At 33.0% G+C, this 24,803-nt stretch overlaps 1 protein-coding gene across 3 annotated transcripts in view; it reads right to left on the bottom strand.

The window, feature by feature from the left end:
* Positions 1-24,803, bottom strand: part of TRPM7 (transient receptor potential cation channel subfamily M member 7) — a 105,822-nt gene that overhangs the window by 6,824 nt on the left and 74,195 nt on the right. For all 3 annotated transcript variants that reach the window (XM_063090966.1, XM_063090968.1, XM_063090967.1), the window contains 17 exons: positions 23,981-24,107; positions 22,341-22,525; positions 21,407-21,539; positions 20,002-20,720; positions 17,863-17,930; positions 16,963-17,022; positions 15,021-15,117; positions 12,755-12,825; positions 11,162-11,196; positions 9,245-9,270; positions 6,952-7,002; positions 6,807-6,872; positions 5,899-6,182; positions 5,692-5,774; positions 5,324-5,529; positions 2,577-2,628; positions 2,361-2,467 (listed from right to left, as the gene is read on the bottom strand). In XM_063090966.1, the coding sequence (XP_062947036.1) occupies positions 2,361-2,467; positions 2,577-2,628; positions 5,324-5,529; positions 5,692-5,774; positions 5,899-6,182; positions 6,807-6,872; positions 6,952-7,002; positions 9,245-9,270; positions 11,162-11,196; positions 12,755-12,825; positions 15,021-15,117; positions 16,963-17,022; positions 17,863-17,930; positions 20,002-20,720; positions 21,407-21,539; positions 22,341-22,525; positions 23,981-24,107 (2,370 nt within the window). The remainder of the gene's footprint in view (positions 1-2,360; positions 2,468-2,576; positions 2,629-5,323; positions 5,530-5,691; positions 5,775-5,898; positions 6,183-6,806; positions 6,873-6,951; positions 7,003-9,244; positions 9,271-11,161; positions 11,197-12,754; positions 12,826-15,020; positions 15,118-16,962; positions 17,023-17,862; positions 17,931-20,001; positions 20,721-21,406; positions 21,540-22,340; positions 22,526-23,980; positions 24,108-24,803) is intronic.

The raw sequence follows: 24,803 nt of genomic DNA, 5'->3' as shown, positions 1-24,803 counted from the left end.
TAAATAAAAATGAAAATAAAACATAACAAAATGTATGGGATGCAGCTAGCAATGCTTAGAGGGAAAATTATAGCACTAAATGTTTTGTTAGAAAAGAAGGTCTCAAATAACAATCTAAGCTTCTACCTTAATATCTTAAAAAAAGAATAAACTAAACCTAAAGCAAGTATAAAGATAGAAATAATAAAAAGAATAAATCAATAAAATGTTTTGTTTTGGTTTTTTGTAGCTGGCTGGTACAGGGATCTGAACCCTTGACATTACAACACCTACCTGTAACCAACTGAACTAACCAGCCAGCCCTAAATCAATGAAATTGAAAACAGAAATACAACAGAGTAAAACAATGAAAACAAAAGCTGGTCCTTTGAAAGTATCAATACAACAGATAAACCTCTAACCAGACTGATCAAGAAACAAAAAAGACAAACACAAATCGCCATATGAAAGAGGGAATTCACTGTAGAACTCAAAGACATTAAAAAAATAAAGTAATAGTATAAATAACTCTATATCCATTAATTTGACAATTTAAATAAAACAGACAAATTTCTTGAAAGATACAAACTACCAAACCTCATTCAAAAAGAAACTGGTAATATCAACTGTCTTAAAAAAAGAAATTAAGTTCTTGGTTAAAAACCATCTGTGACAAAGAAAACTTCAGGCCAAGATTGTTTCATTGGACAATTCTACCAAACATTTATGGTGGGGTTAATATCTATTCCTGAAAACAGAAGAGGTATGTGAACAAAGTAATTTTATAAAGTAAGTATTCCTAATATCAAAACAAGACAAAGACAGCAAAAGAAAACAAAACAAAACCACAGACCAATATTCTTCATGATACAGAACACTCAACAAAATATTAGCTAACTGAATTCAACAATATATAAAAAAAAGATATGTGTCTCAACAAGGGTTTTGTCTTAGGAATACAAGATTGGTTCAACATTCAAAAATTAATCAATGCAGTACACTACACATTAACTCACTAACGAAGAAAAGAACATGATCATACCAAAAGATACAGAAAAAAACATTTGACAAAATTCAATACCTATTCAGAATAAACGTTCTCAAGAAACAAGAATTGGAAAGACATTTCCTCAACCTAGTAAAGTGCATCCACAAAACCCTTATAGTTAACATCATCTTAATGGTGAAAGAGGAACAAAGCAAGGATGTCTACTCTCACTACACCTATTCAACATTGTACTGCATATCCTTGCCAATACAGAAAGTCAAGAAAAAGAAATAAAAGGCATACAGGTTGGGAAGGAAGTAATAAAACTATCTTTATTGTGTATACTAAAAAGCTCCTAAGGTACTGCCAAAAAAAAACAGAGCTCCTAGAAGAAGTGAGTTAAACAAGGTTGCAGTACACAAGGTAAATATACCAAAAATCAATGGCATTTCTGTATACTAGCAATAAACAATTACTGAAATTTTAAAAACAGCACTATTTATATGCCTAATAATACTTATTATGTGGCTGACACTGTTCGAAGTACTTCATAAATACCAACTCACTTAATCCTCAGAAAACCTCGATGATGTAGGTACTCTTTCGAGCCATGCAGTCTGGTTTCTGAGTCCAAACTCTTATCTGTTACCTTATTGGTCATAATGAATAGGACTTCTAAAAATATAGCTCAAGGGTGGGCCCCAGACATCAGTAATTTTTTAAAAGTTCCACACAGGATTCTGATGCACACCAAAGGGAAAGAATCACTGGTTTGTGCAACAACTTACAATTCAATAGTAACTTGTAATTCTTCAAATACAAAGATATTACTATCATGACAGACATATTTGCAGTTCCTATTCATGCTTTCATGGACTACTCCTTCCCCAATTCTCTGCCAGGCTAACTTGAAGTCTATTCATCCTTCAGGTCTAGGCAAATACGTCAGTTCCCCAGGATCATTCCCTGACATCTAAGTTTGAGTTGAAGTGACCTGCTTACATGTTCTATAGTACTCTTTTCCTGTCTCTTGGCATTTATCCGTCCTGTAACTCCCTGCTAATCTTGTCAATATTCAACATTCAACTAAACTCCATGAGGGCAGGGCCCATGTCTGTCTCGTTCACTATTCTACTGTCAACACTTAGCACAATTCTGGCATCCTGCAGACACATAATAAATATGTTAAATGAATGAACTTTGTATTTTTGTAAGTAATGAAAGGAATCACAGATCCATTTATAACCAACAATGTGTATTTGTGAAGAAGCTGTTGAAGCTGGCACAATTAGAGACCATTAAATCAAACCTTTGTACTGCTGGCTTTATGAAGTATTGTAGTAACCAACTGTGCTAACAATTCATGTATTATACTGATTAAGAAAAATTTTACCTGGAAGTTTAAGCTTTCTACAGCAAGAATTACAGTGATGTTTAGCTCTAAAGTTTTTTATTGCATCTTCTCCTAGGTTTGCTGGGCCAAACACCATATCACAGGATCTGTGGAATTGGTAGTTTAAGAAGAAAAAAAAAAAAAGTCAGTTTATATAGAAATGTAGAATTTGAACTTATGAAAATATGCCTTAATGAAACTGTCAGAACTTATTACCTCTTTTCTTCTGCTTTTATCACAGATGGATCAGTCAAATTTTCACCCACGCCTTTATATGTATATATAAAAAAGACAATTTACATTATATAATTGATATAGACATCAACATCTGAATAATAAAAATAGTCTTGACGATTTCATAGCATCATCAATCATTATGATGTTAAATATCCAAAAGAATGTAGTTTTTCTCTCTTGGTATTTCATAACCTGACTTAAGACCTTGGCATCCCACCAGGAACAGACGCAGCTCCTGTGGTATGAACATGAGTTAAATATCAGACTTGGTAGGTAGGCATGTAAGCTCCTGATGGTACCCGGCTTGTGATTCAACAGGGCCAATGCTGCAAGCAAATATCTCCTTACTTGTAAAAAGTCTATACAATCTGCCCTTGTTTTGCCTTAGTTAGCAAAGAACAATTCAGTACATGAAGGCATAACCCGTAGGACTTTTGAAAGAAATGTTTTAGATTAAAAAAAAAAAAAGAAAAAAATCACACATTAACATTTTCTTGCAAAACATTCAAATAACTATAAAGAGTAATATTGTGAACATCTTCCTTCACCTCCAGCCCTACCCAGAGGTATTAAAAGTGTGGTTAAATCTTCCAATCTCTCATATATTCACGTATATGTATATATAAAAAAACCACCTACTGACATTTTGAATAATCACAAATATTTAACGCATTAGAACAAAATCCAATAAAATGGCTCAATTTCACAAAAGGAAAAGTCAGAATTACAACATGACACTACTTTCCAAAGTAAAAGACTGGCAAAGATTAAGAATATTCAATACTGGAGAGACTGTGGTGAAATGGGCACTTACATACAGCACTGAATATAAATTCCTACAAACTTTTGGGAAAGTAACCTGGCAGTAGTTGTTAAAATTAATACTGCACTCATCTCTTTTTACTAAGCCAATTTAGGAACCCACCTCATGGAAATAAAAGTAGCAGTACATGAGTATGTTTGTTACAGCACTGTAGAAACAAAAAACTAAAAACAGTGAATGTCTATCAAAAGAGGATGTAAATCATGCTGTACATCCAAACTACAGACTATCGTAAAGGTATTAAAAGAAATAATGAGAATTTATCAGCAATGATCTAGAAGATGTCCATGACATATTATCAGGTGGAAAAAAAAAAGGGGGGGGGGAAGCATAACATAACAAAATGATAAAAAAAAAATAAGGGGGAAAAAATCTCCATTTGAATACATGTCTTCACAGAAGTAGAGAAACAGTAAGGATGAGAACATTCTGTTCTTTACATATTTCCATACTGTTTTAACTTGTAGTAATCACCTAAGATGTTCCTGTGAAAAAATGGACCAATGAACATTTAATTAGGTAGAGAACATCACAATTACTTTGCTTATTGAAAATAGTTACCATCGTTTTAAATTAGAATAAATAAAATTTGGCCTCACTTCCTATGTATGCTTCAAGAAAATTAAATGGTACTTTCTGAAAAGTACATTTTAATTATTTTTTAAATTTAATTGGATTGATAACATACATCAGGATTTCCACTATATATACCACATTAATCATTTATATGAAGTGATGAACTACTGACAGAAAAAAAAAGTACTCATTTTTACACAGATTTTCATTCTTGAGCTGAATCAATACTGTTTGCTTTTCAACAAATCTTTTATATTTGTGTTTGTACAATGAAAGGAGTCACTGAGTGATAAACACTCTAAACAGTTCTTAAGCATCTAGAGAAAAATTATAGAAGCCATAATGTGGAAGTATTACCTAAGCAGAGCTGGCAACCTGCTCAGCTTTCTTCGACCCTGCTGTGAAGCAGAACAGACACTCCTCTAAGCAAAGCTGCCCTCTCCCAGCCAGTTTCTTTTTTTTCTTGCACATGTATGACAGAATCTATCTACTAAAATGGCTATGAGCAATCCCTCCCTTTATCCATGCTGCTCTACCCACCAAGTGCTGGAATTTACTCCCTCTGCCCTTGTATCTAGGCTGCCCTTATAATTTGCCTTGACCAGTAAAATGTGGTAGAAGAAATCTGGGCCAATTCTGGTCCTAGCCCTGAGAGTTTCTGCTCTCTCTATAGAGGAGGCCAAATGCCATGTAAAAAGTCCAACTACCTGAAACCACCACGCTGTGAAAAAACCCAAGATAACTAGCCATGTGGAGAGAACACTTAAAGAACTGAGGGATTCAGCTGACAATGAACAGACAGTCAAGCCGTCCAATGTCTCCAGCCATTAGAGCCCTCCGCAGTAACAGAGATAAGCCATCTCCACTGCCTCATCCAAGCTCCTGAATCAAAAAACCGTAAGTAAATAAAATGGTGGTTGTTTTAAACCATTAAATTTTTAGGTACTTTAGTTCATAGTAATGGGTAACATAAACATCTGTTATTGTTTTAAAGAACAATATCTGTATCTGTTATTGTTTTAAAGAAATGGTCTTTACACTTTTGAAATACTCAAGGGCGGCACATCTAAGAGTAGAGGGGGCATTTCACATGTTTTGCTTATCTAAACATCTGTATTATCTTAAAACAATTAACATAGCCAGATCCCACTATTCACAGCCCTGATAGCTATACACTAAGGCTATGATTGATTTACTTTTTAAATAATTTCTATTAGTCTCAGATTTTACCTATCCATAAATTAGCAGATTTTTCTATATCACTCATAACACATGAATAGTTGAGAACCTATTGCACAATTTCTTAGCAATATTTTAATAAATTTACCTTGTAAATCAAGTACCAATAATTCCCCTCTTGTATATTCATAAGTCCAGTGGCTAAAGGCTAGCATGATCTCTTCCAGTGTATTAGTTGGAATAATCTCATCACCATTGTTATTGTTGTATTTTCTAAATTCTCCAGTCATACATTCCTCCACAGCAAACCACTGTCCTGCTGAATGGCAATACAGCAGGAAAACTTCAAGGAACCTTACAAAAAATAGTTACAGATATTACTAACAGTTTTGTTAATAAAATTATAATTGATTTAAAAATAGGTAAATAATCAAATATTCAACATCACTAGTGAAGTTCAAAAGAGATTGCTATCCACATAATACTAAAAGATCCCAGGAAAATTTAAGGATTTACCTTGGAGAATATGGTATGGATTTGGGTTTCATTTGATTGAAGGCAAATGTGAGCTTTTGTGCTGCTCTCTGTTGTTGAATTTCCTACAGGAGAAAAAAAACCCTTGTTGAATATTTAAACTAAGATTTTATTTGGTTTATTCACACTTCAGAAATGAAAATATGAAGCTCAAATTGTGTTCCATCATTAAGCATTCACAGCACTTACTCTAAGACAGAGATGCAGAACTGTATCTTCTTTATAAATACTTGACCATGTGTTAACCACCTCAGGAAGAAAAGACTTGATAATATAAAGATGCCCTGATTTCAGAATATCATGTTCTGACCAGGTACACTGTACTTTGACAGCTCTTCGTAAACCTCCTCCCATCTCCTCTTTACTTAAAAACTCTATTTTGGCACAAAGGCCTAGCTGTGACCAAGAAGACATGCTGTTGTTCAGTATGTTGGGCGAACTCTCTTCCAAACGATACACTGTGACAGGCTCACCTACAACATAAATGGACATAGTTTAAAATCAAATTATGACTTTAAAAACAAAAAAGTAGAATAACAATTGGCAGGCATCTTTGGTTAAGATTAAATGAGTAACAGAAGAGGAAACAGATCAAGTTGCAGTTTTATAAAAAGAAGTTTAAGAGCAACAAATGATAGGAAATCAAGAATTTGCTTCCATAATATCTCTGAATTAGTGTGTATGATAGCCTTTTTTGAAATTCTGAACATTTTTAAGAAAAACTTTAAGAAAGCAACTGAAATTCTAAACACTTAGGAGTTAAACTTTTAGATGGGAGGTTATTTTTTCCACAGAATCTCTGATGTCAATTTATCTATACTTTCATTACTAGACAGTGGATCAAGAATTTTTCTGAATTAGAATACACCACTGCTTCTGAATGAACCTGTATTAAAGAAATTCAATACTTCCAATACTTCCTTCTTCCATTTACGTATATGTGATCCTGGTATTAGTCAGACTAACTAAGAATTTATATAAAATTTACACTTCTTAATGTGATCCCTTTTCTTTCTGTCCCACCCATGTTCTATGTTATAGCTAAAAATCAGTAAAGGGTTTATTTTCCCTTTTACTTATTTATTTTTTGGATTTACCTCTTGGAGGCACAGGTGTGAAAGGAATGCTCTGTGATAACCTCATCAAGTTATTTCTTTCCACAGCTGCATAAAAATGAGAGAGAAATAATAAAACACCTAAAGGTTCAAAATATCACTAAATTTTGTTTTTAATATTACCGACCTGAGTAATAGTAATTTGTATCCATAGCTGGCTTAAATGGAGAAGCAAGACCTAAAATGGCAAATAAACAAATGAGACTGTTTTATGAGTACTAGAGCAGCAGTAATTTTTGCTCATTCTCATATCATCATCTTAAATTCCCTTCCTGTAACCTCTCCTCACAAAAATAGAAAAAACAAATAACAAAATATGTCCATCATGTGCTATATTACCCTATTTCATTATGCCAGATTAACGGCCACTGTGCACTCAGACACCTGGAAGGGAGGAAGCACATGATGTTTCACACTCTTCTAATTCCTACCATAAGCCGCACTCTTTACATACCTCCCACTCAAAAAGAAAAATCTTTTCATTTCTGACCTTTAGGTGTTGAGGACTGTAACTATTTTAGCAGGTCTACCATTAGATGAACTTCTGGAATGTGAAACATACCCCCCCAAAAGCCCCTCCCCCATCTCTAAATTTTCTGAGGACTTTACTTTTAAATGTAGCTAAAAGAGAAATATGGAGAATAAATCAAATCTCTTATGTGCTAAGTTTCTAGAATATGAAATGAAAAGGAACCTGTCTTGCAAAAAATGAAAATCAATAGTTTTCACTGTGTGATAAGTATAGAAAATATATGTGTGCATACACACATACACACACTAATGCATGCATATAATAGGACTATAGAGGAGGAGTACATAATGCTTCCTAGTTGAGGAGAGGTCGAAGGCTGTCTCAGAGAAAGTGAAGGGGAAAATAAGAGTAATCTGCAAGGCAGTGGTGTGTGCAAGGCTACATTTACACACACATGGAAGTGTTAAAGTGCATGCTATACTTGGGAAACTGCAGGCAGTTTAATATGAATAAGACTAATTATATACATCAGAATGACCTATGGAGCTGTTCGAACCTACACCCACCCAGATCTGACTCCAATATATTGTAATTCTGCAGGTATGTGTTATCATACAAGCAATTCTCTACAAGTGATTTGAATATGCAGCCAAGATTGCAAATTAATGAGCAAGAGTATAGGCATACCTGTAGAAGGTGAAGCTACAGAAGTAGGGAATATCAAATTAAGAGCCTAATATGCCATGCTAAGAAAAGACAATGGATTTTACTGAATGACAATCGGGAAAATTTAAAGTGAAGAAGTAACAAGATTAGATCTATTAGAAGAATCATTTCAGTGGCGGAATAAAAGGTAGACTAGAAGTAAAACTATAGGAACAAAGCCCAAACTGGCATAATCACTTTGAAAACCTATTTGGCAGTAATTACTAAATATGAACACATGCATACAAGACAACCTAGCATTTCCATTCCCAATTACTAAATATGAACACATGCATACAAGACAACCTAGCATTTCCATTCCTAGGTATATACCCAAAAGAAAATAAATACATATGTTACCAAACAACATGAACAAGAATGTTTACGGCAACAGAAATCATAATAGCCATATACCTGAAACTACTGAAATGCCAGTCAAATAGTAGAATGGATAAATTCAATATATTCACATAAAGAAATACCATATAGTAGTGAGAATGCACTAACTACCACTATACGCAGCAATAATGATCTCACAAAAATATGTTAAGCCAGACACAAAACAGTACATACTACAGAATTCCATTCATATAGCGCCCTCCCCACCCCCCAGCAAAACTAATCTGTCGTGTTAGGGACAGGGGTTATAACAAGAAGAGGACACAAAGGAGATGGAATATTGGCAACATTTTGGTTTCTGGGTGCTGATTACATTGGTATGTTTATCTTGTGAGAATTCACTGAACTGTAGGCTTATCTGTATTATTCTGTATGGAAGTTATTTATACAATTCACCAAAAAGTTTAAAGAATGATGGTCTGAACTGAAAGCAGCAGTGGAACGTATAGTGGAGGATGGATTCTAGAGATTTTTAAGAGGTGAATTCAGTAGGACTTTGTGAGTGCCAAGTCAAGGTAAAGGGAACTTCCTCTTAGGTTTCACACAGCTGACTGAAAGAATATCATTCATTAAAACAGGGAATATTAGAGAAGGAGCAGGCTGGGCAGCAGAAATTAAAAGGCGTATATGGGAGTTGACAGCAAAGAGATCAGCATTCATAGGGTGGTTCATGTGTTTGTGAAACATTACATGTTACAGAGAAACTATACGAGGGAAGAAGTTTTCATTTCCTTGGCTTTTTCAAACTTGAAGTCTAAAATGTCTTACCTAGGATAATGTGGTATCTGCTATAGAAGATATATGATTCTCAATTTTTCACATTAAATCTACCACACGGACTCACCATTTAATGTTCCTTCTTCAGATGGCCTAAACAAACACCAAAATATATAGTATAAGTTATTCTACAATTTTAGTTTTGGCTTTCATTTAATTTTTTTATTTTATAAAGTTATCAAAATTATTTAATGAAATATTAAGAGCATCTTGAAACTCAGATTCACTTCTGTTTGAATATTTGCCATTTCCCTTAAGCCAACCCCAAATCCATATAGATATGCACTCATACATACCCATAATCGTTTATCAAGAACTTGTATCTCCAACTTATGCCTACATTAAGTATATTATTAGTAGTTTGGTGCCCAATTGAAGGCTCAATACTAATAGAGTAAAATATTTCATAACTTCTGTATTTGTAGAGATTCATTCCAGTACTATAACAATGCCCTGAAATGATTATGCAGGATATTAAAAATACTTCAATAGAAGTGATGGGCAAAGAACTGAGATAATAGTAAACAGATGTCATTTTGCAAAACTCAATTTCTAATGTTGGAAAAAATTTTCCCAATGTTCAATATATTTATTTATAAAAATATATATAGGCACCAAGTGGATGTTCCTTTAATTCCAAGGATTCCACTGGTATAGGAGAAAGCAGAATGGAATGGGAATCAAGAAAAATGGGTTAGAGGCTTAGCACTCCCATTCATTATACAGCTATGTGGCCTTGCTTAGGACTAAACGGACCAGATTCAGAAAGGACCTCGGGAGTAGAGGACTTTTGCAGTCTCTTTCTAGCTCTTACATTCTATCTGACCCTGATGTTTCCTGTTGATTTTCACCTTAATAATATAAACATTTTCTTATAAGAAGTATTTTGGCCCTGGCATCATTCCTTTGCCTGCTGCTGGCTGATAAGCCACTCTTTTCTCAGCCTCCAGAGTGAGAATCAATGCCACCCTTTGGGTACTTCTCTGGGTTAGCATTCCACAAGACAATGTTTCCTTGTTAGAGACCAGAATTAACATCAACTTTGAGTACCTATTCTGTAATTACATCCTCTTGCTTTAGTTATAAAAGACAATATTCCCTGAAGAGGTCTGACTACAGGTACGTCTTCCAAATGCCATTCAGGGCCAAGACACTCAACTTGAAGAGCTGCTTATCCACGTGGTTTATTTTCTTCTCTATATGTTCACATCCACTTCTGATTCACAGAAGGGAGAGAACACTGTGGAATACATAATAATTACCCTCAAATTGGTTTCTCTTCTCAAACAGTCCTTATCAGAGAGTAACTTGACCACGCTTCCAATATCAAATGGGTGTCAAAACAAGACCTTTTTGTTTGTTTGTTTTTCAATATCCTTTGGAATCCTAAAATACTAATTCCTAGGCTGGAAACACAGAGTTATCTTTGGTTCTTCTTTATCTTTATGTCTAATCTGTACTAAAAAATTCTACTTTTCAGGGACAATTATCTGTCAGATTACCTTTTGTTTCCACTTTTGGTTCTGGATTACCACATCACCTTTCTAGTGGATCTTCCTGTATGCAAGTTTTCTAGTATACTGTTTGTTACTACTGCTCTAATCATCAAAGTGCTTTCCAAAAGCAGATGCAAAATTTGATCAGAATGATGGGCAGAGAAGTTAAGCAAGTACAAAACTAAAGTCTCAAACTAAGTCTTTCAACGAATTTATAAGAACAAGTTGGGAACAAGACGAAACAATAAAATCATAATTGTACCATTAGTAGGAAGATTTTATTAGGGGTGAAATTATAACTATAGAAAATGATAAATTCAAATTTATACATTAGCTTATAATAAATGAGTTTCTCCAATCTCATCTGTGCAGAAACAGGAGATGCTAATTATCACCTATATGTTAAAGAGATGATGCAAAGAGTGGAAAAAAGACAACATTCAGTAACTACGATACTTTAGGCTAATGATGAGGAAAGGCTTACTTACTTTTCTTTGTTTGATGGTCTATCTTGTAACCAATCCTTTAATAAAAACAAACAAAAACAAAACTTAAAATAGCGTAACTGTTTAACCCTGTTTTGTTTCCTACAGTATGTTTTAAGAATGAGCACTGCAAAATCAATATGAAGTCCTTGTTTCATACAATTGAACTAATGACATAATAAACGAATATAATTACCATAAGAATATTACTCAAGGTAGAATAAAGAATTTTAGGAGTTTTATTTGCTACACAACAGTCTTTCTAGTTTTTTAAATTGTTTCTGATGACAATTTTATTCTCTTAAAATATACATGTTTCTGACTCCACAAATAATATGTGCCTCTTGCCAAAAGGACATCTAAGTCCAAACAGAAAAATTAAAACTATGCAAACTGTGAACACTCAAAGACAGTCACTAATGATACTTAGGCGTGTTTCACTACAGCCTTTCTTGTGTATATGTACATATTGATTTTATTCTGCAGTTTTATAATGCCATTTCTAGGTGTAAGTTTATTTTTACTTCCCCAGTTTGGGACTCATGTCTTTTGAATTTGAATCTTGATATATTTCATCAATTTGAAATATTCTAACCCATTTAATCTCTTCATATTTTGTCTATTCTCTTAAGGACAATTAGATGTATTTTCCATATTTCTTTATCTTTGACCTATTTTCCACCTAATTATAGTATTACAGTCTGTGTTGCATTCTGGTCCTATTTAGTAATTCTCTCTTCAACTGTGCCTCATGTGTTATTTAATCCTCACTGAGTGTTTTTTATTTCCATATTTTTTTCAAATTTGCCAGTCTTTCTGAATAGTAATTTTTCCTTTTCTCATGTTTTATGCTTAATACTTTCTTTTATGTCTATAATCACTTTAAACACACTTATTTCATAATCCATAATCAATAATTCTATCTTATTAGAGGTCTAATACTGTTTGTTTATGTAGACTCCCTTGAGTTTTCTAATTTGGCACTGTGAGACCATCTTTAACGGGGCTTTATTCATTTGTTGCAACATTGTGTAGCTTAGGTTCAGGATGAGTCCCTCCAGAAAGCAGGATTTGTTATTGTGAAACTGTGTTAACTAACCATTTTCCCCACTGAAATAACTTTTTGTAATAAAATGATTTTAATAACACAATATATCTCTTTACAGCAGAAAAGATATATTTTGAATATAAGTTAATATTTTCTTGATCATAACTATGGGGACTGATTTCTATATACTTGACTATAGAGAAACAATTTTTCTGCTTTCTCCTGGTTGCCAGAGTCTGCTTTTAAAGGTAGTTTGCAAAATCAAATATTACCTCAGTGGGAATATATGAATTCATTCATATAATTAGTTTCAATTCAAACAAAAAAATATTCCTAGCTTTCTTCTACATAAATTTTTCTTAAAAATTTCCTGACTATTCACTGCAGGAAGAAACTTTCCTGTAACTGCTACTATGCACTGATGTCAGTTTTCAAAGGTTAAAAAAAAAAAAAAATTAAAAGTTTGATAAAATCTCAAATAAAATTTAGCTCTTTTTTAATAAATGTGTATTTGATAATACACATTTGTTTAATTGAAATGTACAAACCGGTAGTAAAGCTGCTTTGGAATCTACTTCATGAGTGTCTTCTGTACATGGCCGCCTACTGCTACTTTTAGCTAAAAGAAAATTTAAAAAGATAAAAAGGATATACAATTAAATTATCTTTTAATACTAACTAACCAAACACAAAGTGTTTCCAGGCTCAGTATTACCATCATAAGATAACATCCCCTCTCCAACAATGCTGAACACAAGAGTTATATGAGGCCTCAAAATTATTCATGGAACCTCAAGATTATTCAACTTATTTTGAGTCAACTATTCGATTTACTTCTTGTGGGAAGGCAATACGAAACAAGGCTATGAACTAAAATATCTTTCTCTTCCTCCCGTTCCCAAATCACCCTTACTGGGGGCAAAGTAATTAGTGTCTTGTGTATCCTTCCAAGGATATGTGTGTGTGTGTACTTTGTGTGTTTATCCCTTCCACCCCCTCCTGCTTTTTATAAACATAAATGGTAGCATAATATATATATCTTGAGTTTTTTGATTGGTTTCTTAACTTTAAGCCTGGAGATTTTCCAGAGGTACACAGAGGCAGTTGGTCCTGTTTCCGATCTCTCGTTTATAACAATGTTACAATAAATAATTCATCCCCCCACCCCTATTTAAGATGACACCTTTGTTGTCATATCTTGTTTGTTTGCTTGTCCTAAATGAACTTCAGAATTAAGCCTATTTCTAAAAAAAAAAGTCAGGATGTTAAATTATAAATCAACTTAGGACTTAACAATTTTATAATACAATAAAGGAAAACCTGAGAATGACTGAATAAAAATTTTGGAACAAATGCTATATTCCAGTTGTAGAGGACAGTAACATGAGATTGGGATATAACAGAAGACTGGCCGAAACTTCTTCAATATAATGAAACTGATAGAATACATTCTATTCTGAATATCTTAAAGAAATTTAGTTGAATACCAGAGAATCTACAGTGCTACTCTAACCAAAATTATAATACAACTACACTGGAGGGAAAGGGTAAAGGTGTATGTGTTATGGGAACAGAGAATGGAAAAAGAGAGTTCAATCCTTGCCTTCTTTAGAAGGTCAATCGATGGCTTCTAAAATTGAAATATGAGGATGCAGCAGCAATATAAACATGCTAACTTTAGAAATAACACCCATGTTATCTTAGAACACTAATAGCTTTCTTTCTTTCCTCCTAATCCTTCTATTTCCTTTACTTGCCTTATCACTCTAACTAGAATGTAAAATATAAACATTAATAGCCAGAATTCTTGTCTTGTTCCCCATCTTGGGATTTCAATATTTCACTATGCAGCATATGTTTCTGATAACTTTTGTAGATAGCATTTATTGAGATTAAGGAACTCCATTCTATTCTTACTTCGGTAAGAGTTTTAATCATGAATGGATGTTAGATTTTATCAAATTCCTTTTCTGCAGCTATTGAGATGAATTTATGATTCTTCTCCTTTAATCTGCTACTATCATGCATCATAGTAATTATATTTTTGAATGTTAAACCAACTTGCATTCCTGGAATAAACCCAATTTGGTCATGATATATACATGCTGTTGAACTCAGTATACCAAAAGAGAATGAAAGGAAAAGTGATGGTGAGGGGGACAAGCTAGTATTGTTTTTCTTAAGGAAACTTTATAATTATTCAACTTTTCAATTATGTGCATGTATAATTTTGACTCATAAAACAACATGAGATATAGAAACATCACAGGATGTAGTAAGTGAAAAATTAATGGTACAAATCAACATGTATTGTATGCTACCTTTTGTGTAAAAGATGAGAGGTAGAAAAGAATATTGTCATGTATGAGTGCATAGGCATGAAACTCTAGTGGGTAGGCAAAAAAATAATGGTTACATGTGGGGCTGGAGTGAGAGGGAGACTTTTCAAAGTTTGCATGTGTATATATTTTAATTTTGAACCAAAAAATGTATCAGCTATTTTTTAAAAGTTAAGCTAGAAAAATATGTTGAATAAATAATGATACAGATTAAAACACAACAGATCCATTTGTAAAAGTTCAAATCAGCAGATTTGTAAAAAGCAAGTCTTTATATATTTCACCTTTATGGACAAAAAACTTTATAGAAAGGATTACAGGACTTATTCAGAGTTACAATAACAATGATGGACCATTATCTTGATGTTTTGACCCCTGGACCATTCATTGCTCGGGTGATTTGACAAAGATGAAACACATTTAAAGCTTAAATGAGTACATTTCCTAACAAAATTCATATAGTCAAAATACTTACCTTGTTCTGAATGAAGAGGAATGGAAGTTTTGGGACACTCAGTAAATCCAGCATGAGAACTCACATGTCTCAAAGTGTTTTCAGAAGGAAAATCATTCTGCATATATTGTACATATACATCATTTTAAAATAATTTAATTTCATGCCAGTGTTCTAAAATAGCATAAGAGTCACTTATCTATTTAGCTCAATATGCTTTATTCTATCTGGACACCAAAGGGTATATTGTAGATTATGTCTATCACAAAACCTGCATCAAAACACCCTATTTGCTTATTGTTCATAAATCCACCTAAGTGACTCCTTTTTCACTGTAATATAAGTTCACAAAAAAATTGGGAAAATATAGAAAACTTTGGGGAAAAAATAAAACAAAAAAACTATTGTCTGACATTAACGCATTGGGTCTTGGTAGCTTTCTTATTGATTTGTATGAACTATTTATACAACAAAGATATCTGCTCATTATTTGTCAAATTTCAATTTTTTTCAAATTTGTTTTGACTTATCTATGCTTTATATTTTTAGGTACTTATATCTCTTTACATCTCCCGTTAATATTTTCCATTATTTATACATTATTATAAATGTATACATTATTTATACATTTAGAAAGTTCTACTATTTTCAAAGTTCTACTGGCTTAACAAATATTTCTATTTACCTGAGTTTATGAAGTGATAAAGAACATAGACTTTTCCAAATTTCTACCCAATTGTCTAATCTGTATTTACTGACAAAGCATTCCTCTTTCCATCAATTTCTCTAACCCTCCTTATTAAATTCTTATTTGTAGAAAGGTTATTTCTGGGGCAGTTGAAATTTTTCACTAAACATTCATGTTTCAATTGTTCTAGCTGCATAACATTTTAGTACCTAACAGTTAATCCTCCCTCACTTTCTTCTTTTTACCTGTTTATTTTTCCAGATGAACTAATGAACTGCATTAAACAATTTGGGGAAGATTTGACATTTTCACATTGTTTTCTCTTCTCAATTGTAAACAGGTCACACTACTATGCACCTTTAAACATTTTTCAAATCTCTGCCACCTTTAAGAAACAATGGGTTTCAAAATGTTACTACTACAATAAACTAGAACTTTCATTAAATTAACTTATGAGGGTACTTCAGAAAGATTGTGGAAAAACAATTAAAATACGAATCCTGCCATGAACTCTTTGAAGACCCCTCATATATCTCAAGGAAATTAAGCTTTTCTGGCTTTCATGCACCATACTCTTCCCTTTACAGCTGATTTGTATAGCTAAGGTAAAAAGTGCTGATCTTCTTCCTGTAGTCACAAAGCAGATTCTAATTTCCTGTATGATTTTAGTTGTTTCTCCTGGAGTCAGTTACAGAAATTTATTGTTTGCTTTAAGTACTTTCCTTGATATACTCTTTGATGCAATGACACATCAGTTTCATAGAATCATATATGATAGCAATTCTAACCTGGGACTGATGGATGGGCTTCAAGGTATTTGTGAAACTCTGCCTTAAAAGAAAAATTTTATATATGTGCATTTTTTTTCTAGGAAGAGGGTCTGTAGTTTTCATTAGATTTTCAAAGAGATGTATAACCCACAAAAAGTCAAGATGTCAAAGTCTCTGACCAACATAATCTACAGCTCATTATTCTACTACTATAGTTTGAATTATTTTCCTCTAAGTAAATTATTCAAAATTGTTCTTTCTATTTTCATCATCATATGCCAACTAAGGCTACCTAACTGCACTCAATCCATTCATTTAGCTGCTTCTAAGTCTTTACACATAATGGAAAATATAGATCTTCAGAAGTATGCCACAGAATTAAAATGGTTAGAAAACACTGTGCAAATTATAGTATTATGACAGGTCATTTGAACTTATACCTACTTCCTCTATACTATATTTTAAGCTGACTTTCTGACTCCTACATATACTAAAAAGACTATACCTGATATTTAGGCATCTCGGTATACTCCATAGTTGGGTTTCTTACATCATTCTGCTGTTCCTATTTGAGGTAAGAAAATCAGGCAACTATTTTCAAACTTAAAGGCAAATACAGAAAGGAAAAAAACCCCATGTAACCATTACATCTCAATTTGCTTATAATACCCAGTTAAATTCCAAGTTAACAATGTCTAGTCAATAGACATTAAAAAACTAAGTTAATCAATTTAGTATAATACTTTAATCAAAATATATGCTATTAAAAATACAAATATTAGTATAAATATCATCAAAATACCTTTTATATGTAGGGTAATAAGTAATATGGCCTGACAACCATCAAACAATTAACTTTGGATCACATTAGGAGCAATCATTAACAGAAACTCTTAGAAATAAAAATTAATTATCACTCAGGAAACACACCATTTTTGCTAGTTGTTTTATGTATTTTAAAAATTATTTAACAAACATTTACTGAGTATCTTGCACTTGAACATTATATACAGCTTTTTACTGACAGACTACAGGTTCCTTAAGAGCCAGGGCGATGTTCTAATAAACTTTTGGGCCTGGGAAAACAGTTGAACTCAATAAGTATTTAGTCAATGGAAAACACATAGGGAAATTTTTAAGATGAGAAATGCTAAACAGGTGATTTTTATTTTAGTTCATAAAAAAATGCAAGCTGTTTATACATGTTTTCATGTTCCTCAACTGTTTCTTGTTTTTTTCAAACTGGATATAGCTTCAAATATTTGGGACCATCATGTTGATGGTCTTCGTTAAAACTATATTTTCAATGGAAAAAAAAAAAAAAACAAAAACGTTTAATTTCAAACTAAACATCAAAATAGTGAAATAAAATTGAATCATGCTTTTATAATAAGGATTTACTTACAGACAGTATTTCTTTTATATTATTTGATGTTTCTTTAAACCTCTGTAAATCCATGCTATCTCTGTGTCCTTTAACAGAAAAAAGACATTGTAATGAAATATTTTTGTTCTCCCTTATCTATTAAAATAATAAAACTGTCTATAAAAACAAGTGATTTATGTTGTTTTTGAAGTAGTTTTGATAGCTTTGCACAGCCTCCTTTAGTTTTTCTAGCAAATAATATTGAGGCCGGCCTGTGGCTCACTCGGTAGAGTGCGGTGCTGATAGCAAATAATATTGAAAATATTTGGCAAGAAGTTGACAAAGATTAGTTCAGTTTACAGTAACAGCAAAAGTCAAAGGCCTCCTAAAAGAATCCAATACATGATACAAGTGAACAGCCTGAAATTTAAAAGGAAAAAAGGCAACAATCATTTTTACTATTAATAACAAAATATAAAAGCATTATATGGTTGTCCCTCCGTATCTGTGGGGTACTGGATCCAGGAACACCCACAGATACCAAAATCCATGGATGTTCAAGTCCTTTATATAAAATGGTGTAGTATTTGCATATAATCTATGCATATCCTCCTGTATACTTTAAGTCATCTCTAGATTACTTATAATACCTAATACTATGTAAATAATTGTTATACTATATTGTTTAGGGAATAATGACAAGAAAAAAAAAGCCTGTACATGTTGAATTTTTGATCTATGATTCACTGAACCCATAGACGTGGAACTCATGGATACGCAAGGCCGACTGTATATATACCACACTAATAATATATTAACCAACAGGTTAAAATGTATTTCAAAAAAATAAGTTTGGATAGATTTTATGTAGGAAAAGTTATGTATTTATAAATCCAAAGTGAACTCCACATAGCACAGCAGTAGATATCAGCATGTTCAGTACCTGGATAACTTGTCAGCCTGGCCTTAAGGTGAAGATTTTACATGGGTTTACTAACATTCTCTGAATAATATCTATGCACATTCCATAACTAGGTAAATCCCTAGGTTGGGAAAGCTAGAACAAGTGTTCTAGCTGAAGGGTACCAAAGACTATGAAAGCTGAATGTACCAAAGTACTCATACAAACAAGCTGAGATGTTTCTTAAGAATTCTTTATTAAATACTTTAATCTTTAATAATCTAACAGGAAATTATCAGAACACCCTATTCTCCCAAATAGTAGGGACTTAGCTAGTTCTCTGAAGCATTCCCTCTTCACCTATTTCTTCCACATATCATACTGTCACCATTTAAATATGCTTGTCCTCATCTCCATTAAAAATAAAACAAGTAAAACACCATAAACATAAATCTCACAATATTTGTTATTTCTTTCTTCTTGCCTTCACTGCCAAGTTTTTCTAAGAGTTGTCCCCAGTCACTCCCTTTGCATTCTCTCCTTCCATTCACACTTTATTTCACTATAATCTGGCTTCTCCCCCATCACTTCCTTGACTGACCCAGTTTTTAATCAAGGTCATTGATGTGTTATCCTTTTCAAAATAAATATTTTTTCTTGTTCTTACCTTATTTAAGCTATCATAGGTGTAAGAATGAATCATTCCTCTCCAAAATGCTCTCCTCTCTGGATATATCAGTGGGTAGACCATAAAAACTTATTTTTCAAGTAGACACCTGCATTTCCCTGTTGTCCTAAAGTACTTTGTAGTATACCCTTTCACTCTCAAAAGTGTCCTTGTTTGGATAATGAATTGTATGGTCATCCTATTTATAAGGCACTCTCTTTTCCAGTTGTTTCTAACTCCCCTGCACCTTCCTATCATTCCCCAAGTACCTAACGCTAATTAATCACTCACGTTCTTTCAATAGGAATTAATCAAATTCAATTGAAGATACTCAAATTCAAAATACAGTGCCCAAATAAGTTTTCCATATAATTGTTTATTATAGTAAATTGCACCAAACAAGTATGTGCCAATATAACTCTTACAGCCCAACTCAACCTATTTTCCCCACTTCTGATTCCATTTAAAAATTTTAGTACTAAACTCTATGAAAAGATAGTCTGCTTGTCACACAGTACATATTTTAATTATTTTTCTTTCTAAGATGATGATTTTTATTTCTACGGTGAAAAGTAATATTGATATGCAAATATCAGTTTGCCAAACTTACCTACAAATGCTCCAAATTCTATATTATCTCCGGATTCTGCAGCTTTAGAGCAAACAGTTTCTTGATCTTTGGTTACAGTTTCCAAGTGGCTTTTGCAACTTGGCTGGGATGGTGTACTAACAAAAAATTTGGCTGGTGGGGATGATAGATGCGGTATGCTATTTGACGAACTGCCTAATTTTTGATTTTTACTAAATATTTTTAAGATTTCTATCCCATGTAGTCTCTGTCGCAGTTCTGGAGGAGAAACAGCACTTGGGAATAAGGCACCACAAGAGGAACCAGCCTCTGGAAAATGGAATTCTTTTCTCTGGGGTACTGCAGGTAAATCTTGACCAAATGTGTTACACTGGGAATCTTTTTCATCTTTCATAAAAATATTACACAGAAAAGGATTATTACTTTCAAGGTCACCTTGAGGAAGAGAGGAGCTAACTGTATTTACAACACTGTGCTTTTTCCATACAGAAGGTCGCACAGGACCATCATCAATAAGGTTTTGAGCCAAATGTTTGGAAATGCTCAATTCTCGTGTGATTTCATTGTGAACTTTGCTAGCTTCTGAAGCTTTCTGGGCAGTGAGTGTTTTTAATGTATCTACCGTCAGGGCTGAAAGATCTTGCAAATGGCCAATTTGAGAATCTAATGACTGTAATGATCTTTTTATGTAGTTGACACGATCTCCAACTTCTTTAATCTGAATGCACATCTGCTCCACTCTGTAGGGGAGAAACAGACTTTTTACAAATGTTACAAATTAATGTAGAAATTCTTTTTGTAGTGTCAATGAAAATGACGGAAAGAGATATTTCACATACACTCAAATAAGTAAGATATAAAATAAGGTATGGTTACTTATTTATACAAGGCATACCTTATGTTTTAGAAGATCCAGTGCTAATCTTATCATAACAAAATGCAAGATTTCAAAAACTGTTTCTGTTTGAGAGGCTATTTATTCCAATTTCCCCACATCAAAGTAACACAAAAAAATGTGTATACAGCTACGTATTCATATTCATACAGCTACGTATTCATATAGCATTACCATTACTGTAACTGCACAAATACCATATGCTTCCAGAATGTAGCAAAGCCAACAGAAAGAAAACAAATGCTTTAAGATAATGAGGATAGTTTTACTTTTCTCCCCTCCACACCAAACGTTAACCCTCAAAGAACATTAACTCTTCTCTATCCTGTCACTGAAGTCAAGAAATAACAGAGACTGACTTACTGACTTATATGAAGTATTAGAAGTAAAGAATCGAACAATCTTCCCAATATATAATATAAAACTATAAGTAAACTTATTTGACAAAATAAATTGAACATAATCATGTATTAAAGACATAACTAATAGAACCCATTATGACAATCATTCAATTAAAAAGAGCTTCTGAACCTTTCAAAAGTGACACGAATTCTCTCTTCACTCCCAGAATGGAATTTGTCATCTTTTTCATTAAAATACATCTCAACACACTGCTCTTCAAAATCATGAAGTTTCTTTTGATCTTCTTCTGTTAAGAAAAGTTCTAAGGGAGGAAAAGGAAAAAAACAAAACAAAACAATGACGAACCATCAAGGTATCAAACTTTAGCTCATGAGTCCTGTGAATTATTCAGGGTTCATAAGACTAATATCCATCATATGCCTTTTTTCTGTGCTTTGAAAGCACAGTAAACAAGTATCTTTTTTTTTTTCTTGATTCACAGTGTGGTGTCAGCAGAATAGTTTCAGGTACTTCCTCTTCTAATTTCCCTTCCCTATAAACACCCCTCCCCTATCCATCTTATACTTTGCTTCACATATCCAGTCAGAGGAATTTAAAAATTAATTTGGCAGAACAAAAACCCACTGTAAAATTTAAGCACAATTTGCTTTTGTCATTGCTTTCTTTTTTTAGAGGTGGCTGGCTGGTATAGGGATCTGAACCCTCGACTGTGGTGTTATAATACCATGCTCTAACCAACTGAGCTAATCAACCAGCCCCTTAAGCACAATTTGACATGGTGATTAGTTTCATGTGTGTACAGAATGTACCAAAATTATTTACAGAGTAGCAAAAATGGTTTGTAGAATAGTAAAACTGTTATGATTTACATTACCATTTTAACAAAAACAAACTGAAATGCAATCCTCAAAAAGAAGTTTTATACTAAATCCACTTTTATACATAACATACTGCACTTAAAAATTCTCTTACGTTTAGGCAACTTAACAAAAGCCTTTACAAGATCATTAACAAGTCTTCTGAATAAAATCAATACACACCCTTCAGTGTAATATTGAGAAGTGATAAAATGAAAACATATGCCTTAATATATTCTACATACTTGGTCCATCAGAAGTTTTATCTTTCTTTCTTCTTTTACATATGCAGCAAAACAGAGAAACTATATGGCTAAGAACGATAAGTGGAGGAGGCAAAACTGGTTTCTCGTGATAAGCCATAATAAAGTGATAACGTTGGTACTTCCATACAATATTGGAAATTGCCTTCACTTGCAAATACACATTGCTAGAATAACAAAGAATAAAAATAAAATAAACTCAGCTAATCATATCTTAAAGTTTTAAATACCAAAGATTTTATTATAATTCTGCACTAAATAAAGATTCGAAACAGTGCTCTCATAAACAAGAATAAGAGGCAAATGAGAAACTGGAAGAATACATGCAAAAAGTATAAGGCAAAAGGCTGATACTGCTGAGGACCTTAACTACAACCTCCCAGAAAAATAGGCAGAAAAAATGATTTTCAGATTTTAAAAACTGTATATAAATGGCTAAAACACATTTGCAACAAAATGGATGGACCTAGAAAGAATTTTATTAAGTGAAACAAGTCAGGCACAGAAAGAGAAATATCACATGTTCTCACTTATTTGTGGGAGCTCAAAATAAATAAATACACAAAAAACCGGGGGGATGGGGGGGTGGGGAGGGAAGAAGACACAACAATTACAGTTCCTTGAAGTTGATGTGACAAGCGAACAGATAGGACATTGTTGGGAGGGAGGGGGGAGAGGGAGGAGGGATGGAGGTTTCGGTGATGGGCCACAATAATCAACAACATTGTATATTGACAAAATAAAAAAATAATAATAATAAATAATAAATAAATAAATGGCTAAAACATAAGAAAATATTCAATCTTAGTAGTAAATCAAATAAGTAGTAATCAAATAGTTCAAATAAAAACAAGATCCTTTTATATACTATCAAATTGACAACCATTAAAAAAAAAAACACCCAGTGTCGGCAGGGATCTGGGGACATAGGCCTATTTTGACTTAAATGAAAAAGACCTAAAATACGTATACTGAACAAGTCTACTTTTAGGAAAACATTTTAAGGAAATACTTAAGTATTGTTCAAAGATTTAACCATAATGTGGTGTTTGGGGGCAAAAAACTACAATCTAATAAAGCAATATAACATATTGACTTGAAACATTATGGTCTATATGATGAAGTATCAGGTAGCCATTAAAAATAGATTGCAGAGGAATAGTTACTGATTTGGGATAATGTTCAGAATATTTTGCTTAGTTAAAAAGAAAAAAAAACAGTATATAAAATATAAGAATATTATTTTTGAAAATAAAAAGTGGCTTATAAATAATTATAAGAAAATGATAAAAGGATGTACACCAAAATATTAAGGGTGAGACTACTGATGAATTTTCCATTTGCTTGTTTTTAATACTGAATGTATATTCCTTGGCCACCTAGGAAAAATCCCAGATAAAGATTAAATCTATAAAAGAACTGCACGTTGAAAGATAATAAAGCTTAAAATTTAAAACTCATTTGATTTGAAAAAGCATGTTTTCTTATTTATAATTTCAGTTAGTTTTAGTAGTTGAAGTCTCAATAAAATTTTCAGATTTAAAATTCTGCACATTTCCTTCAAAATGAGTAGAACTGTATATTAAATGATGTCATAATAAGCAACTGAATAAAATTCTTACTTGAAAAATGCAATAAGAAGATTAACCATAATGATATACTGTACAAAGAGGTAGACTGCTTGAAGAAATGGAGTCAACCACGTCCCAGGACCACAGAGTTCAGTGACACTGGAATCATTTGCACACACTTTAAAAAGAAAAAAAAATTTAAATATAGTTAATACACCAGTAACTGCTATTAATCAGTGTTTATGCTTGCTTATTTTACTCAAAGGAAGTTTTGACTATGTACAAATCTGTTTTACAGATTCCAACAAAACAGAGGGAGAGAACATACCTAGGGATACAAAGTGGAGTAGAGAGAGGGGGATGGGAAGGGAGGTCGGAGATAATTGGGGGGGATAATCAGGGTGATAATTGGGTGGGGGACACAGGGTATAATCACAATTTGTGGTAATGGGCATGCTGCCAGTATGGATCTGGCCATCACATCTTAGGCACCAGTGGTGACCATTTGCTCTGTACCCCATGAATATTCATAACCAATAAAAAAACCCAAAAAAAACCAGATTCCAGCAAAAGCCTCTAGGCAGGCAACCACAGGAACTCTAGCTTAAAAGTACTCTATAGAATACAGAAGGATTTTGTGAGGGTTGGAGGTGCTATCCATCCTAACACTCTATTCCAAACAAGGAAGTATACTTAGGTGGTTGTATTTACCCTTCAAGGCTGGATTTAGCTGGAGGAGCACTAAGGAGGGTAAAATTCCTGGATTCAGCCACTCTATATCATTTCTGTAAGAAAAATGTCTGAAACTTAAGGAGTATGATAGACTTACAGTAAACCCTGTAAATTTACAAACATAAAAATTACTGAGTTTATC

The sequence above is a fragment of the Cynocephalus volans genome, chromosome 3, assembly GCF_027409185.1.
Source record: "Cynocephalus volans isolate mCynVol1 chromosome 3, mCynVol1.pri, whole genome shotgun sequence".
Taxonomy (NCBI): Eukaryota; Metazoa; Chordata; class Mammalia; order Dermoptera; family Cynocephalidae; genus Cynocephalus; species Cynocephalus volans.
The sequence above is the reverse complement of the archived record's forward strand: the minus strand, read 5'-3'. Positions and strand labels throughout refer to the sequence as shown.